The sequence below is a fragment of the Tursiops truncatus genome, chromosome 5 (genome assembly GCF_011762595.2).
Source record: "Tursiops truncatus isolate mTurTru1 chromosome 5, mTurTru1.mat.Y, whole genome shotgun sequence".
NCBI classification, from domain to species: domain Eukaryota; kingdom Metazoa; phylum Chordata; class Mammalia; order Artiodactyla; family Delphinidae; genus Tursiops; species Tursiops truncatus.
This window is the reverse complement of record NC_047038.1, coordinates 69,093,628-69,109,135: the sequence shown is the minus strand read 5'-3', so window position 1 is coordinate 69,109,135 and position 15,508 is coordinate 69,093,628. Positions and strand designations below refer to the sequence as shown.

General features: G+C 35.7%; 1 protein-coding gene across 2 annotated transcripts in view; it reads left to right on the top strand.

Moving 5' to 3' along the window:
- The window catches only part of GABRA2 (gamma-aminobutyric acid type A receptor subunit alpha2), a 119,164-nt gene that overhangs the window by 73,241 nt on the left and 30,415 nt on the right, over nucleotides 1-15,508 (top strand). For both annotated transcript variants that reach the window (XM_019928041.2, XM_019928040.2), the window contains exons 6-7: nucleotides 1,999-2,142; nucleotides 3,171-3,323. In XM_019928041.2, the coding sequence (XP_019783600.2) occupies nucleotides 1,999-2,142; nucleotides 3,171-3,323 (297 nt within the window). The remainder of the gene's footprint in view (nucleotides 1-1,998; nucleotides 2,143-3,170; nucleotides 3,324-15,508) is intronic.

Below are 15,508 nucleotides of genomic sequence, written 5' to 3'. Positions count from 1 at the left end.
TTATAATTGCTTAAAATAAAACCTCATAATTTATTAAGATCCACAACTACTGAGTACTCTGAGGCCTTCTAATATGAACTGGAGCGTGTGATGTCTTTTTGGTTTATTAAATTCCGTGTCATTTGAAATTTTATTGAAGAGAAGGCCACTTGATGATCTGCAAATGCATTGCTAGTTATACACATTACTAATGTTACTTATTTATACGTAACAGCAGAATCATCAATGATTAACTAATTGAAATTAATTAATAAAAATTTAGACCTTAGGGTAACTGAATTCATTCATATGCAAGCTGTAGGAATAGATCTGCTATTAAAACAAATACATATATATATATACATATAATGATATAAAGTATGTATAATGATATACATACATACATCCTTTTTTAGAATGCTATTTCAAAAATTGTTTCACATAATATAATTATTTGTGGATGTAGGTGTATACATGTATTTCACTGATATTAACATTTACTAGTAACATTCTGAAAACCAGACAACGCTGTAGTATGTCATTAAAAGATCACACAGTGAATAAGACACAGCATTCACTTTATTGTAACTAATGCTTAAGTGGGAATGGATTTGTGATCACAGACTTTAGATCAAGGTAAGTACCAGAACCACCCCGGAACAATGGTATTAACCTAGAAAAACCTATTAGATGGCAGGTAAATGAGCTTTTCCAGTGTCCTGGAGAGCTAGAGGCAGAGATATTGCTGGTTCTTTCTCTCCCTCAACTGAAAATGTGACTGTGATACTGAGTTTTGCTCAAGGACCAGGAGTAACTAATATTTCTAAACATTCCCTTGAGCAAAAGTGCGAAGAAGTTCTTTGAAAGGTCAGTAGTACAGCTGGAATTGTCTGGTTATTCAACTGTGGAAAGACTCTGCCCGCATGGAGAGGTCAGCTGTTCCCCCTACAGGCACAAGGGAAATGCCAGGGCCAGAGAAGTACTGAGACAAGATAGGCTGCCTGCCTTCCAGCGTTAGAGTCATCTCACTTCTGCTTAGTTCTGTATCCTTGGACAAATAAATCAGAAAATTATACTTGGTCTGTATGTGATTTGTCTCCTCCTGCCAATCCATAGCTTAATTAGGATGCTATGCAAGTATAGTTCAGTGAGATCTGTGTGCATTAATTAATTTTAAAATGAACAGGTTTTAAAAAGTGTTTTCAACTTGCGAAACTATAGCATTCTGAATTATTTTGCATATTCTGCAAAATTCTCATTCTTCTAATGAAATGCATTGTACTATGATAGTTAAGTCACTTAATTCTTTTTGTTGTTGTTGTGGTACGCGGGCCTCTCACTGCTGTGGCCTCTCCCTTTGCGGAGCACAGGCTCCAGACGCGCAGGCTCAGCGGCCATGGCTCACGGGCCCAGCCGCTCCGCGGCATGTGGGATCTTCCCGGACCGGGGCACGAACCCGTGTCCCCTGCATCGGCAGGCGGACTCTCAACCACTGCGCCACCAGGGAAGCCCAAGTCACTTAATTCTTAACTAGGTGAATGTTTTGAAGAAAAACCTACAAAACTACAAAAATAATACCTAAAATAAACACGTCATCATTATTCTCACATGGACATAAGTTTTTCGTGAGTGATTATTATTTCTAAATTAACTGGTTAAATGGGCCTTGGGCATTCATAACCTGTTTACTGCAATGCCGTCATCTACTACCTTGCGAATATGGAGGATGTTTTAACCATCTCAGGGCCCAGTGATTTTCGCAGGCTCTAAAGAGAAATTTGCTCTTCATCTCTCAAAGTGGTTACAGTGAAAATACTCTTGTGGTCATGGTTGTCTCTCTTGGTCTGCTTCACACCCTTCATACTGAAGTTGTAAATTTCAAAGGCACTTTTTTGCCCTAAAAAATATCAATTTTTATAGTAAACAATAATTCTATGAAATATGTGACCTTTGATGCTGGATGTTATTGATAGTTCTTACTAAAATGCTTAAAAAGATTTTTTTCCTGATTTCCTACAGATGCGTATACAACCTCGGAGGTCACTTACATTTGGACATACAATGCATCTGATTCTGTACAAGTTGCTCCTGATGGCTCTAGGTTAAATCAGTATGATCTGCTGGGCCAATCAATTGGGAAGGAGACAATTAAATCCAGTACAGGTTAGTAAAATGAGTCTAAAGAAAAGCTAGTTCCTGAGAAGATTAATGGGTGAATGTCATTGGAAATGTGTCAGTTTGCTTAAAACCTTTTGTGCCCTAAGAAGGAGCAGCAGACTGTGCTTGGGAGCTTTTTAGAAATTCAGAATCTCAGGCCTGACTCCTTACTAAGTCAGAATCTGCATTTTAACAAGATTTCAAGGAGATACCAAGGTGTGCGTTAAAATTTAAAAAACAGTAGTCTAACTTATGCTCCCAATTCAAAACATGTGTGTCTTTTGAGAGAAGCCAATTTTACCTTCACACAGTGTTACAATTCCCCTCACTTTCTAATTCTTTTCCCCCTATTCTGGATAAGCTATGACTATTCAACTCTTGATTATGGATAATTACTATTGGTCTGTGTGGGAAAGCTAAAGCCCTTTCGAAGAAAAAGGAGCTGTATGAACGAATGATCTCACATCTGGCAGATAAAAACCCAGAGAGCAGAAAGGAAGGTAGCTATGAGTATCAGATAGAACTGACTCCACTATATTAGAGCAGACATTAACACATAAATTCAGAATTGGTGACAAGATTAAAAGTAGAAAATCTGGGCCAGGAGATCGTCTTGGAGATGTGGCCAGAGATCAATACTTTAAAGAGCCGGAGAGGACTGGACTGGAAACAGTCAAAACAGAGGCTTGAGGTTGGGACCAAAGGGGATGAGAACCTGAGCAAGTAAGATAATCCATGGTCAGAGCATTTATGAATCCTCTATCCCTTGGTCAGTAAGCATGACCTAGAGAGAAAAACAAATTCCACACGATACACATGCCATTCAAATTTTTTGGTCATATGAAAATTTTCTTTTAAATACTCTTGCTATGCTAAGTGGGCATTTTAATGTTATATACTTTCCATGTCATATATGGGGCAAATTCTTTCCTTTTTTAAATCAGGGACTGTTCTTTGCCTAATCCCTTCCATTTCCAAAATGTTCAAACTATTGACTATTACAGTTTCTTAAGCTTCTTAAATTTTTCTTCTAGGTGAATATACCGTAATGACAGCTCATTTCCACTTGAAAAGAAAAATTGGGTATTTTGTGATTCAGACATATCTGCCTTGCATCATGACTGTCATTCTCTCCCAAGTGTCATTCTGGCTTAATAGAGAATCTGTGCCTGCAAGAACTGTGTTTGGTGAGTGAATAACTACATACTTTGCTGTGCAGCGCATTTTGTTTCATGGCTTTCTTTCAAAAGCATTATCTCTCTTGATCTTCACCCCAGTAGTTTCTGGTATGCAGAGCAGGGAGTATTCGTTTTGCCTTATAGATGAGGAAACTGAGGCTCAGAGAGGTACAATACAGAGTCAGTATCACACTCTTAAAAAGGAATATAAGAAGTTCTCAAATCTTCTGAATTACATTGTCTTCTTTCTGTTAAATCATTTTGCTTATCAACGTTTCTTTCATGTTAGTATAAGGAGAATATTCTTAGAGGTTTTAATGTAAAGTATAACATTACCATATTTCTAAGCTATGTTTATTTTATTTTATTTTATTTCATTTCATTTCATTTCATTTCATTTTTTTGTTTGGTTTTTAGATGAACAAAAATGACCTTAATACTTTAAGTGAGAGAGAATAAGGGAGGAAGGGAAAGAGAGGGAGAAAAAGACTCCCTCATTCGCTACCAGTAGTGTGTTTAATAACAAAGTTAATTTTCTTGATTTAAACCATGCAGGGGAATTTGGTTACTGCTTTTTGGATATATGAACTAGGATGAGTACATTTTGTGACAAAGTAGATCACCTTTGCGTATTTGGTCCACTCATTCATCTAGGAAAGCTTTATTGAGAATCTACTAAGTTGGATATGGCATCAGGCCCTAAAGGTGCAACTAAAAGGTGCATTCAACTATCTCTGTACAGTGGAGGGCATCATAATAAGCAGGAAAGATAATGGCAACACAAGATGAAATCATTATAAAAGAGGCACATATAAACCATTAAAAAAGACAGGAGCATGGATCCTCCCTAAAAGGACTGATTAAGTAGCTGAGTCAACATTCGAGCTAATTCTTGAAGGATAAGTAGGAGTTTCCCAGACAGATGATATGGGACAAGAATCCTAGCCAAAAAAGGATAAAGTGTGCAGTGACATTGAAGGATGAAAGAACATAGTGTATTCAGTGACAGTGAGCTGTTTCAGTGTCAGTTGATATACATACAGATAGAAGTATAGCTTGAGGCCTAATGGGAAGTCCTTGTAGGCCATGCTAAGATAGTGTACCTTTATCTTATAGACTATAGTGTTTTGAGACCATAGACATGTGTAAGCTCTTAGAACAATGCCTGGCATTTAATATGTGCTATATAACTGTTGGTTATTCTTATTATCAATGGAAAAAACTCAATTTTATTCTCAATACTAGCAAAGAATGATTCGAAAAGAAATTTAAAAAATAATTTCATTTATAATGGTATCCAAGATAATAAAATACCTAGAAACAAATTTGACCACATAGGTGAAAGACTTGTCCACTAAAATCTATAAAACTTTGTTGAAAGAAATTAAAGAAGACCTAATTAAATGGAAAGATATCTCATGTTTTTTGAGAGGAAGACAATACTGTTAAGATAGAATTATCCCCAAAGCAATCTATAGATTGAATTCAATACCTGTAAAAAATCCAGTGGCTTTTTATTTTTTTTGCAGAAATTCCAATCCTCAAATTCATATGAAATTGCAAGGGGCTCCAAATAGCCAAAACAATATTGAAAAAGAAAAAAAAAATTCGCTGGACTCATACTTTCCAGCTTCAAAACCTAGTACAAAGCTACATTATTCAAAACAGTGTGGTAGTGGCATAAGAATGGACATATAGACCAATGGAATAAAGTTGAGAGTCCACAAACAAACAAACAACTATGGCTAATGGATTTTCAACAAGGGTGCCAAGACCATTCTGTGGGGAAATAGTAGTCTCTTCACCAAATGGTGCTGGGACAACTCTATGACCACCATGTGCAAAGGAATGAAGCTGGACCCCTACCTCACTCCAGATACCACAATTAACTCAAATGGATACAAAGCATTAATGTAAAATCTAGAAGTATAAAACTATTAGAAGAAAATATAGGATAAATCTTTATGATTTTGGATCTAGCCATGTATTCTTAGGTTTGACATCAAAAGCATGAGTAACAAGGAAAAAATAGATAAATTGGATTTCACTAAAATGAAAACTTTTGTATCTCAAATAACATTATCAATAATGTCAAAAGACAACTTACGCATGGGAGAATATATTTGCAAATTATATATCTGATAAGGGTTTAATATCCTGAATAAATAAAGAACTCTTAAAACTCAAAGACAAAAAGACCAAAAACCTGATTTTAAAAAATGGGCAAAGAACTTGAATGGACTTTTTTCTAAAGAAAATATACAAATAGCAACAAGCACAAGAAATGATGTATATCATTGTACATTAAGGAAACACAAATCAAAACCACAATAAAGTACATTTTATGCATACTAGGATGGCCAAAATAATTAACAAAACAAAAGGACATAAATATTGGTGAGAATGTGGAGAAATAGAAACATTCATATTGCTGGGGGAATATAAAATGGTACAGCTTCTGTGGACACCAGTTCAGCAGTTCCTCAAAAGGTTAAACATAGAATTACCATATCATCCAACAATTCCATTTCTAGGTATTACCTAAGATTAATGAAAACACATGTTTACATGGAAACAATTTTGACTATTTCTAATAGTCAAAAGATGGAAACAACCCAAATATCCTTCTGTGGATGAATGGATAACCAAAATGTAGTATATACTTACAGTAGAATATTATTCATCTATAGAAAGGATTAAATACTGATAACATGCTACAACATGTATGAATCTTGAAAACGTCATTCTAAGTAAAAGAAGGCAGATGAAAATGGTCACATATTGTATGATTCCTTTCATATGAATTATCCAGAATAGGCAAATCCAGAGAGACAGGCAGCAGTTTAGTGGTTGCCAGTAGATGGATGCGGGGGAAAATGGGAAGTGATTTTGTAGTAAGAACAGGGTGTTTTAGGGTGATAAAAATGTTTTGAAACTAGAGAGAGATGATGGTTGCAGAACACTGTGAATGCATAAATGCCACTGAATTGTACACTTTAAAATAATTCATTGCATATTATGTGAATTTCATCTCCGTAAAATAATTTTTAAGTCACGAGTTTAAAAAAAAAATTGATGAGCACACCAAGGATTTCCCAGGATTTAGGAATCTTCTTAGATATCTATTTCAAAATTTTCAAGTTATTGAATCAAAGACAAAAAAAACGGACATGGCTAAAAATATGACAAAACTTCCACTCAAATGACTTGAAAAATAAGGTTACATGATTTTCAGAGCACAAATAATACAGAAAATAAAGTTTCAGGGAAAAGTACATAATAATTAATAACAGAAAGGAAATGATTGGGACAGAGTTGATATTCCAGAAAGATCTAAATTTATATATAAATATATAGCATATCAGATAAAATTAAATGATGAAGTATTTGCTTAATAAAGGTTGTAAGGAAAACAAAATATTGCATTGAGGTAAATAAAGACAGATTTTATAGCATAAATCATAGAGAGGAATATATTTTCAAAAAAAACCAATAGAAGACTACCTAAGTATAAGGAGAGATAAATAGATGGATAAATATTTAACAGTGAATCAACAGAATGTGTTAGTATCTAGGCTGCTAGGTTCAACTATAACAAATGTACAAAAGTTTCTAAAGACTGATTATAAAAATAACACATACAAAGTTAAAAATCCAGGCTATATGTGGATGTGTAAATTCATTTGTGTATGAATGATTCTCAGTACAGGTTTAAGGACCCAAAAGTCATATTGTCATGTAAATATAAACAGTTAGGTGGTAAAGCCATTCTTAGTATTATCTCTACAAGTTATTCTGTGTAACGTTTGTAATAAATATAATTCCATGTGAGTGTATGTGTATATGTGTGTGAAAGTAAAAGCTAAAAATCCTACATCCCGTGTGGAATGAGATTTGAAACCTGCCCAGCCTCTTTATTCTCCACCCCCATTCTATCTTTCACTGTTTTCTGCCTCCTCAACATCATTCTCTGACCGATGCACAGCAGTTACCTAAGCAAAGTGTCTACCCTCTCCAAACTTCTCTCCCTGAATCCACAGTCAGGTCTACAAGCTGTTTACCATTAAATCAGGTCTACAATATATCATTAAATCATCTGCCCTCCTCCTGCCTCAGAGGCTTTCTGTGGTGGGTAACCCCCCAAGTTAAAACAACAACAACAACAACTATTACAGTTAAGAAATTAATATGCCCTGGGACACAGATGCCAAATTTCTCAGCGTTTGAGGTCTGACTTTATGCTGTCAATAGAATAAGAAAACAGAGCAAATAAGACAGCAGGCAGAGGAGTTGAAATTAGAATGTGCACCCTTTTGATATTAGAAACTTTGTTCCATTGTGTTAGGTTTTATCTATTCAGTTTTTTTTATATTGCATTTATTTTGTGGTTGTAGGGGCAGCTTGATATTTCAAAGATATATCTTCAAAGGGGCTGCCTACGTATCTTGCAATGATAGATGAGGAAAACCTCCTTTGACTTTCTCTGAGTGCTCACATCCAGTTCATTCAACACCAACAAATACTTACTGAGCACCTACTTATCACATGGTTCTAGATACTTGGGGTATGTCCTTGAATAAAACCAAACACCCTTACGATGAGGTAGTTGCTCTCTGTTGCCAACGGTACAAGAAAGCACTTGGGAAACTTCTAACCTTAAACTTCAGGTTTTATGCTTTCAAGCCTCCTGTGACTAAACAATGTATTTGCAATGTACAAACCTCATTTTGTGTTTGTATAAACATATAGCTTATTTTGTGAAATTGTGGCTTATGGTTTTTTTAGTTGCTTAACATCCTTCAGAACTTCCTATAAATAAGAATAGTGATAACGAGTTTGCCAATTATTGTTTGTATATTTGAAGCCAAATCATTTTTCAAATTTAGGAGTAAGTTTATCTATGAATATATTACTACACATTAATATATGAACATATGAGTATATGAATAAAGTTTATATATAAGAAATATGTACTGGTATTTCTGTCTTAATATTATATTCATTATGGAATAGAGAGTTTTTTTCTATTAAGAACTAAAACCAAGTAACAAACGTCTGTTAGGGTGTATGTTTGTCTGGTAAAAGAGTACAGGGAGTTCAAATGCCTTATACTGCAAAGTTTGTACATACAAAGTACATTGCATTTGCAAGTGACTTACCTGCTTGTCTTATATTTTTGGAGTAACTAAAACTCCATAAGGGATATTTTTGGATTGCTCATTTTTCTACTTAGATCACAGATTTCCATGATTCAGTTTGACTGCTTATGTTAGGGAATCCAAAAGATAGTGGCTTGATTATATGAGGTGTTTCTTTTTTCTCATGTGAAAAAAATCCTCAAGTAAATCCTCCAAGACTAATATGATAATATCATGGGCATCAGGCAGTCTGTCTCTTTTCATCTTTCTTCTTTTATATCCCTAGCATGGAGTTTTGCTTCATTGTCCAAAATGGCTGTTGGTGCTCCAGGCATCACATTCATATCCAGGAACAGGAAGGAGTAAGCAAAAGGGCAAAAGACCTGTTCCAGCTCTGTGTTTGCCATTAATGAACTTTCCCAGAAGTCCCTTCAAGCAATCTCTATTTATATATTATTAGCCTAACTTGGTCTCATAACCGGAGAGTCTGAGAAATTGCCACCCTGAATAAATTCAGTGTTCCAATATTATGATTGACTAAATATTGGATTGGGAGCTAGTGGTTTCTACTACAATAAGAAAAAAAAAAAGAAAAAATAGCAGTTTGCTATGAAGGTCATGAAATGATTAGGAACACATATTCTGGAATCAGAGCACAGACATACCTCGTTTTACTGTACTTTATTGCACTTTGCAGATGTTGCATTTTTTACAAATTGAAGGTTTGTGGCAACCTTGCATCAAGCAAGTCTATTGGTGACATTTTTCCAACAGCATTTGCTCACTTCATGTCTCTGTGTCACATTTTGGTAATTCTCACCATATTTCAAACTTTTTTATTATTATTATATTTGTTTTGGTGATCTGTGACTAGTGACCTTTGATGTTACTATTATAAAAGGATTACAATTTACTGAGGGCTCAGATGATGCTTAGCATTTTTTAAGCACTAAAGTATTTTTTAATTAAGACAATACTATTTCTCACTTAATACACTATAGTATAGTGTAAACATAACTTTTATATGCACTGGGAAACCAAAAATTCCATGTGACTTGCTTTATTGTGATATTCACTTTATTGTGCTGGTCTGGAGCCAAACCTGTAATATGTCCAAGGTATGTTTGTATCTTGGTTCAAAATCTGGCTCTTCTATGATCAAATTAGGTAAGCTATGGAAAGTCTTTTTAAACCTCTTTGTACCTTAGTTTCATCCCTCAATAAAACTGGGATTATAATATCTACCTCATTAGGTATTTTAGGGAATCAACACACACACATACATTCATAGACACATGGAACACTTAGAACAATTCTGGCACATAGTAAATTCTATGTAATCGTTTGCTATTATTATTACTATTTATTATCTAATACTTAATTCTCTCCTTCTTATCAATAAATAGGTAAAGAGTGGTCAGATCTTGTTTTAGTTTAGGTTGGATATCCCAAGATGGCATATTTTGGGAGTTATGAACTCTATACACCTCTAGGTAAGACGTACCTGGGCAGTTATCCAACTTCTTTGATATTCATATCATCAGTGTTCAATTGTTTGAAGGGAATTTCAGAATTTTTGATATTCCTGTATTTAAGTGAAATACGCCAGTGTGTGTTCAGTTTTTAATCGAGTCTCCTTTGTTATGTCAAATGAAGCTCAAGTCCAGCGGACTTAAGCCTCTTTGTTAATTTTATTCTTAATTAATCATGAGCTTGTATAGATATCCATAAGAAACAACATCTTAGATGTGCATCCCATCTCAAAGTCCCCTAATTGAGTCTTATTGGTTAGACATGGGTCACATTCTTATCCCTGATACAATCATCATGGACAGGTTCACACCCCTCCTATGACCTCCCTTCCCCTAGCATCCACTCAGGTCTCTTTCTTATTTCATGAATATACTAGCCATTCACCTCTAAGGTTTGTCTCTTCCCTTTGCTTGGGTTTCTCTTTTCCCAGATATCTGTGTGGCTAACTCCTTCATTTCCTTCAGGCTTTTCTAAAATGTCATCTTCTTGAAGAGACCTACCTGACAACCTAACTTAAAATCGTGAACTGCTTCCCAATCCTGAATCTTCTGCTCCCGCTGGCCCTATTCTATGTTTTTTTTTCCATTGCACATATCATCTTCCAATATTTTATAGAAAAAATATATACTTTTGTTTAATCTGCCTCCCCGACAAGAATTTAAATTTCAAGAGGGCAGTTATTTTTACCTCTTTTTAAGCTGATGGCCAATTAAGTAGGTTAAACTGAGGCAATAAGTAAATGGAAAATGATTTTAGATAGATGATAGATAGATAGATAGATAGATAGTATAGATAAGCACATTTGTGAGTTCAACGAGAGTTAGGTTAGCAAAATTATAGAGACTAAAAGTGTCAAGTGGGGTACTTTCCTAATTTTTAAAATTAGGGAATCAGAGTGCTGTTTCCAAAAGAAGGTTGTATGGATACAGGGAAAAACAATAAGCAAATAAAACTTATTCATTGCAATAGGTTAGCCAACTGTGAAGTTTAGAAGGAACACAGGGCAGAGGGCTGCAGTCACTCTGACACTAACTGTAAGTTCAGGGAGTTCACGAAACCACTTTCAGAGTTGTTAATTCACTAAAAGAACTCACAGAACACAGTGAAAGCTGTTACACTCACAGGTATGGTTTATTACAGGGAAAAGATACAGATTAAAGCCAGCCACGGGAAGAAGCACATAGAGTCGAGTCCAGGCAAAGTACCAAATGCAGAGCTTTCATTGGCCTCTCCCCATGGAGTCAGGGACAGCAGTACTTTCCTGGCACTGATATGTGACAGCACATATTGCCAAGCAGGAAACTAACCTGCATCTTGGTGTCCAGAGGCTTTACTGGGGCTCTGTCACATGGGCATGGTTGATTGGTCTTGTGGCTGATCTCAGTTTCCAGCTGCTCAGGAGGTAGAGCTGATATGGCATGTTCCCAAACTCCCACCCTAAATTCAACTGTCACTATTGAGCTGCACCGAAGCCCCCAGGCAAAGCCACTCTTATCAAGTGTGACATTCCAGGTCTAGAAATCACATCCCAGAAGCTGAGAGCAAAGGCTTGACCTCTCTTTGGGTGTGGTTAAAATTCTATATTATGTAAACTGTATACATTATAAAACCAAATATTAAATATCTAATTATTAGACTATCATTTTGAGTTACCAATATATCCGCTTTCTTCATACCTTTCTCAATATTGCCACTAGTCTTCCTCCCTTCCCTCATGCTTACCTTCCCTTTATCCTGTTGCCCTCATCATTGTCTAGTTCCCTATAGGTCTCAACATTAGTCCTACTCTGGAGCATTTCTCCCCTCCACCAGCATGTCCGACAAGTTATTTAATATTAGAAATATCTTTTTTACAGTGGAATTGGTGAGTGAAAAACATGCTTCTTCATTTAGTTCAGGAAAGCTATATAATAAGTGGGCTCTGTGTACCCGTTACATGAAACACATACTATAGGTGATCATAAAAATGGCAGATAAGAAGAACATTCCACTTCAACTTTTGAGAAACCAGTCACCTACTGGGCAGAAAGTCCCTTAATAATGAGGTTATTGTAGTTTAATAAAGAGATAATCAAGATCTGAAGTAACAAATATAATAATAATAAAACAACTAATAATAATAAATAAAATTATTAAATAAAACAGCAAATAATGTTGAGCACTTAACTACATGTTTGAAAGAATATTGCACCAAAAATGAAGAGAGCTTCTGTTAGGTTCTGATTCCACCTCTAGATTAAGCAAGCATGTAACCTCTGTAAAGTCTAGATTTTCTCCACTATGAATAGATGTAAAACTTATGCTGTCTACCTCATTGGGATGCTAAGAGGATCCCTGAAACAATATGTGTACAGGTTTTATTAAATCTTAAAGTAAACATACATTTTTACTGTCTTATATATTCAACAAATAGCAAGCCTGAGTATTTTCTGAGAACCAAGGATACTGTAGAATGTTCTGTGAATCCAAGTGGTCTATGACTGAAGGCATGAAGAGATAGGAAAGAGCACTGCATAAGAACTGAGCAAAAACTCCAAGCAAAGAGAAAGTTGAACTCATAGAAACAGAGAATAGAATCTCGGTTGCCAGGGGCTGGGTGTGAGGCATTAGGGAGAGGCTGATAAAAGGGTTCAAATTTTCAGTTATAAGATGGATAAGGTCTGAGGATCTAATGTATAACATGGTAACTATAGTTGATAATGCTGTACTGTGTAATTGAAATTTGCTAAGGGAATAGAACTTGTGTCTTCACCAAAAAGAAAGAAAAAAGGTAAATATGTGAGATGAGGTTAAGTAACTCTATGGTGGGGATCCTTTCATAATGTATATCAATTCATCACACTGTACACTTTAAATATATTACAATTTTATTTGCCAATTATACCACAATCAAGCTGAAAAGAACTTTAAAAAGAGAGAGAAAATCAGAAAATCACCTGGATACAGCTTCAGCCTATCTAGGCGAAAGAATCGGGGCAGCCTTAGAAGGAGACATGGACGGTTTTAATTGGAAAGTATGGAGAAAGTGCCAGCAGGAGTAGAATGTCTGGGTGGTAGCAGGATATGAAAGCAATGAACAGAAAGCCTGTGCAGGGCAAAAAAAAGTCTCTGCAAACCTCGTTCCAAATCCCTGTCTTCCACAAGGCATGGGCTGCAGAGCGCTAACAGGCTGCACACCTGGCATCCCAGAATTGACTTTGGCACAAGGCAGCACACGCTAATCAGCAAGCTGCCAGCCCACCAGCCACACTCCTCCCTGCTGGTAGACTCATCCCAGTCAGCCACTGCCAATTAGGAAAGTGACTGAAGCAAGATACGTTAATAAGCCATGGCAAGGAAGATTAGAAAGCTTTGCTGGTCCAAGTCTAGGGGCAGGTTTAGAAGTTGTTTCAGGAATATAGGTGCTTAAGCTTGACTGAGGAGAATGGATTATTAGTAAGGGCCCAGGAAGAGAATTAAAAGTGTATGCTGTTATTTTGTCAGTGGATTTTTTTTTTTTTTAGATTCTTTTCAGGACATGCCAATGTCACTTCAATACAGTTATAACCATTCAAGTTATGAGGGCAGATTATCCAATCCCATTTCCTACACTGAAATCTATGTGGTCATAGTGATGAGAAAAAAAATTTAAAGCGTGTTTCGGAGCACCTCTATGGGTTATATACTGTGTTAGAAACTTCAAATTTAATCACTATTTAATTCTGAAAAAAATATATCCCCAGTTAGGAAAGTAATTATTTCCCCTTTTCAGACAAGAATTTTGAAGTCCAAAAGTATCAAGAGACTACTCCATTATCAGACAGCAGGTCAGTAACAAAGAAAGAATTTGACCTCACACTCTCTGACTCTAATCTTTTCACTTTTTCTACGGCACCATTATGCCATCAAACTACTTTTTCCCTTTCTTTTTGGTTTTGTTTTCTTTTCTTTTAGAGCTTGAAATCAGAAATCTCCTGGGTGATTGCTTCAAACATAGGTAATTTCTGTTTGAGAGTCAGGCTTACTAAACATAGATCAGAACTAGAGGTGAATGTTCAGACTTGAACAATAGTTAACTTTTGGCATTAGCAGCTGCTTATTGAAGTATTTCAGATTGCTTGCCCTATTTCCTGCCCAGAAGTTGATACGGTCACATCATGGTATAGTAACTAATGCATTAAATGACTTTTCAAAGTTCTCTTCTGTCCTGGTGTCATATTCTGCATTTTTAAGCAAAATTAACCTAGTTAATCCAGGTCTTTAAAAGTATAGGTACTTATAATAGGTTCACCTTAGTCATTAGAAACTTCTGTTTAATTTTAATCTGAGGTGGAGAATTCTATGACTGCTTTTGACTGCATTCTGTAAAACCATTTCTTATAATGTACTTTGTCTTGGAACTCATCTGTGAAAGCTTGATAACCTTGTAGAATATATAAGGGAGATTTTAGGTGTTTCAAGAGGAGGATTTTTTGTTACTGTCGTTGTTTCATTTTGATTTTTTTTTTTAGTTTTTTTTTTAGTTGTTTTCTTTTTTCTTCACGTACGCCTTGAAATAACAAAGTGGAAAATAATAGATTTTTCTACTCTGATTATTTTACTATTTAAACGGGTTTAGATCATTAAATATTTATTTTCACTATAGCAAAATTTTGAGTGCATATTTATTCTTAGTGTTTTTTTTGTTTGTTTTTTGTTTTTTGTTTTTGCGGTACGCGGGCCTCTCACTGCTGCGGCCTCTCCCGTTGCGGAGCACAGGCTCTGGACGCACAGGCTCAGCAGCCATGTCTCACGGGCCCAGTCGCTTCGCGGCATGTGGGATCTTCCCGGACCGGGGCACAAACTCGCGTCCCCTGCATCGGCAGGCGGACTCTCAACCACTGTGCCACCAGGGAAGCCTTATTCTTAGTTTTTAAACTCTCAAAAAAATTAAAACTATTGTTTATTTTCAAATACCTACTAGTCTTTCAAGGAAATGATTTCTACTTGGGTGACTTTTTTCTGATAAAAATTATTTAATAATGCATTATTTATCACAAACAACATAATATCTCCCTAGTTAGATCACCTCAGGGAGCTATAAGATACCACCATACCACCAAAACTATTAATATTTGAACAGTCACCTTGTATTTTATGACAATACAATTACAAGATTGAAATAATAAAAAGATTTGATAACAGTGGGGAGTTCATACAAGATAGTGTTTTCTGTGGTCTGTTCTTTTATTGCCTTATTGTCATCATACTGAATATATTATTTTCTTTTAAACTTATGAAATCAGAATATTACTGTTTTAGTTTAAGCTACTTTAACACAGTATCATAGATTCAGTGGTTAATAGACAACAGAAATTTCTTTCTCACAGTTTTGGAGGCTGAAAGTTGGATATCAGGACACCTGCATGGTGGGGTTCTGGTGAGAGGCCTCTCCTTCATTATAGGTTGCTGACTTTGTGTCCTCACGTGGCAGAAAGAGAGTGAGCTAACTCTCTGGCCTCTTCTTATAAGGGCCTTAATCTCATTAATGAGGGCCCCAACTTC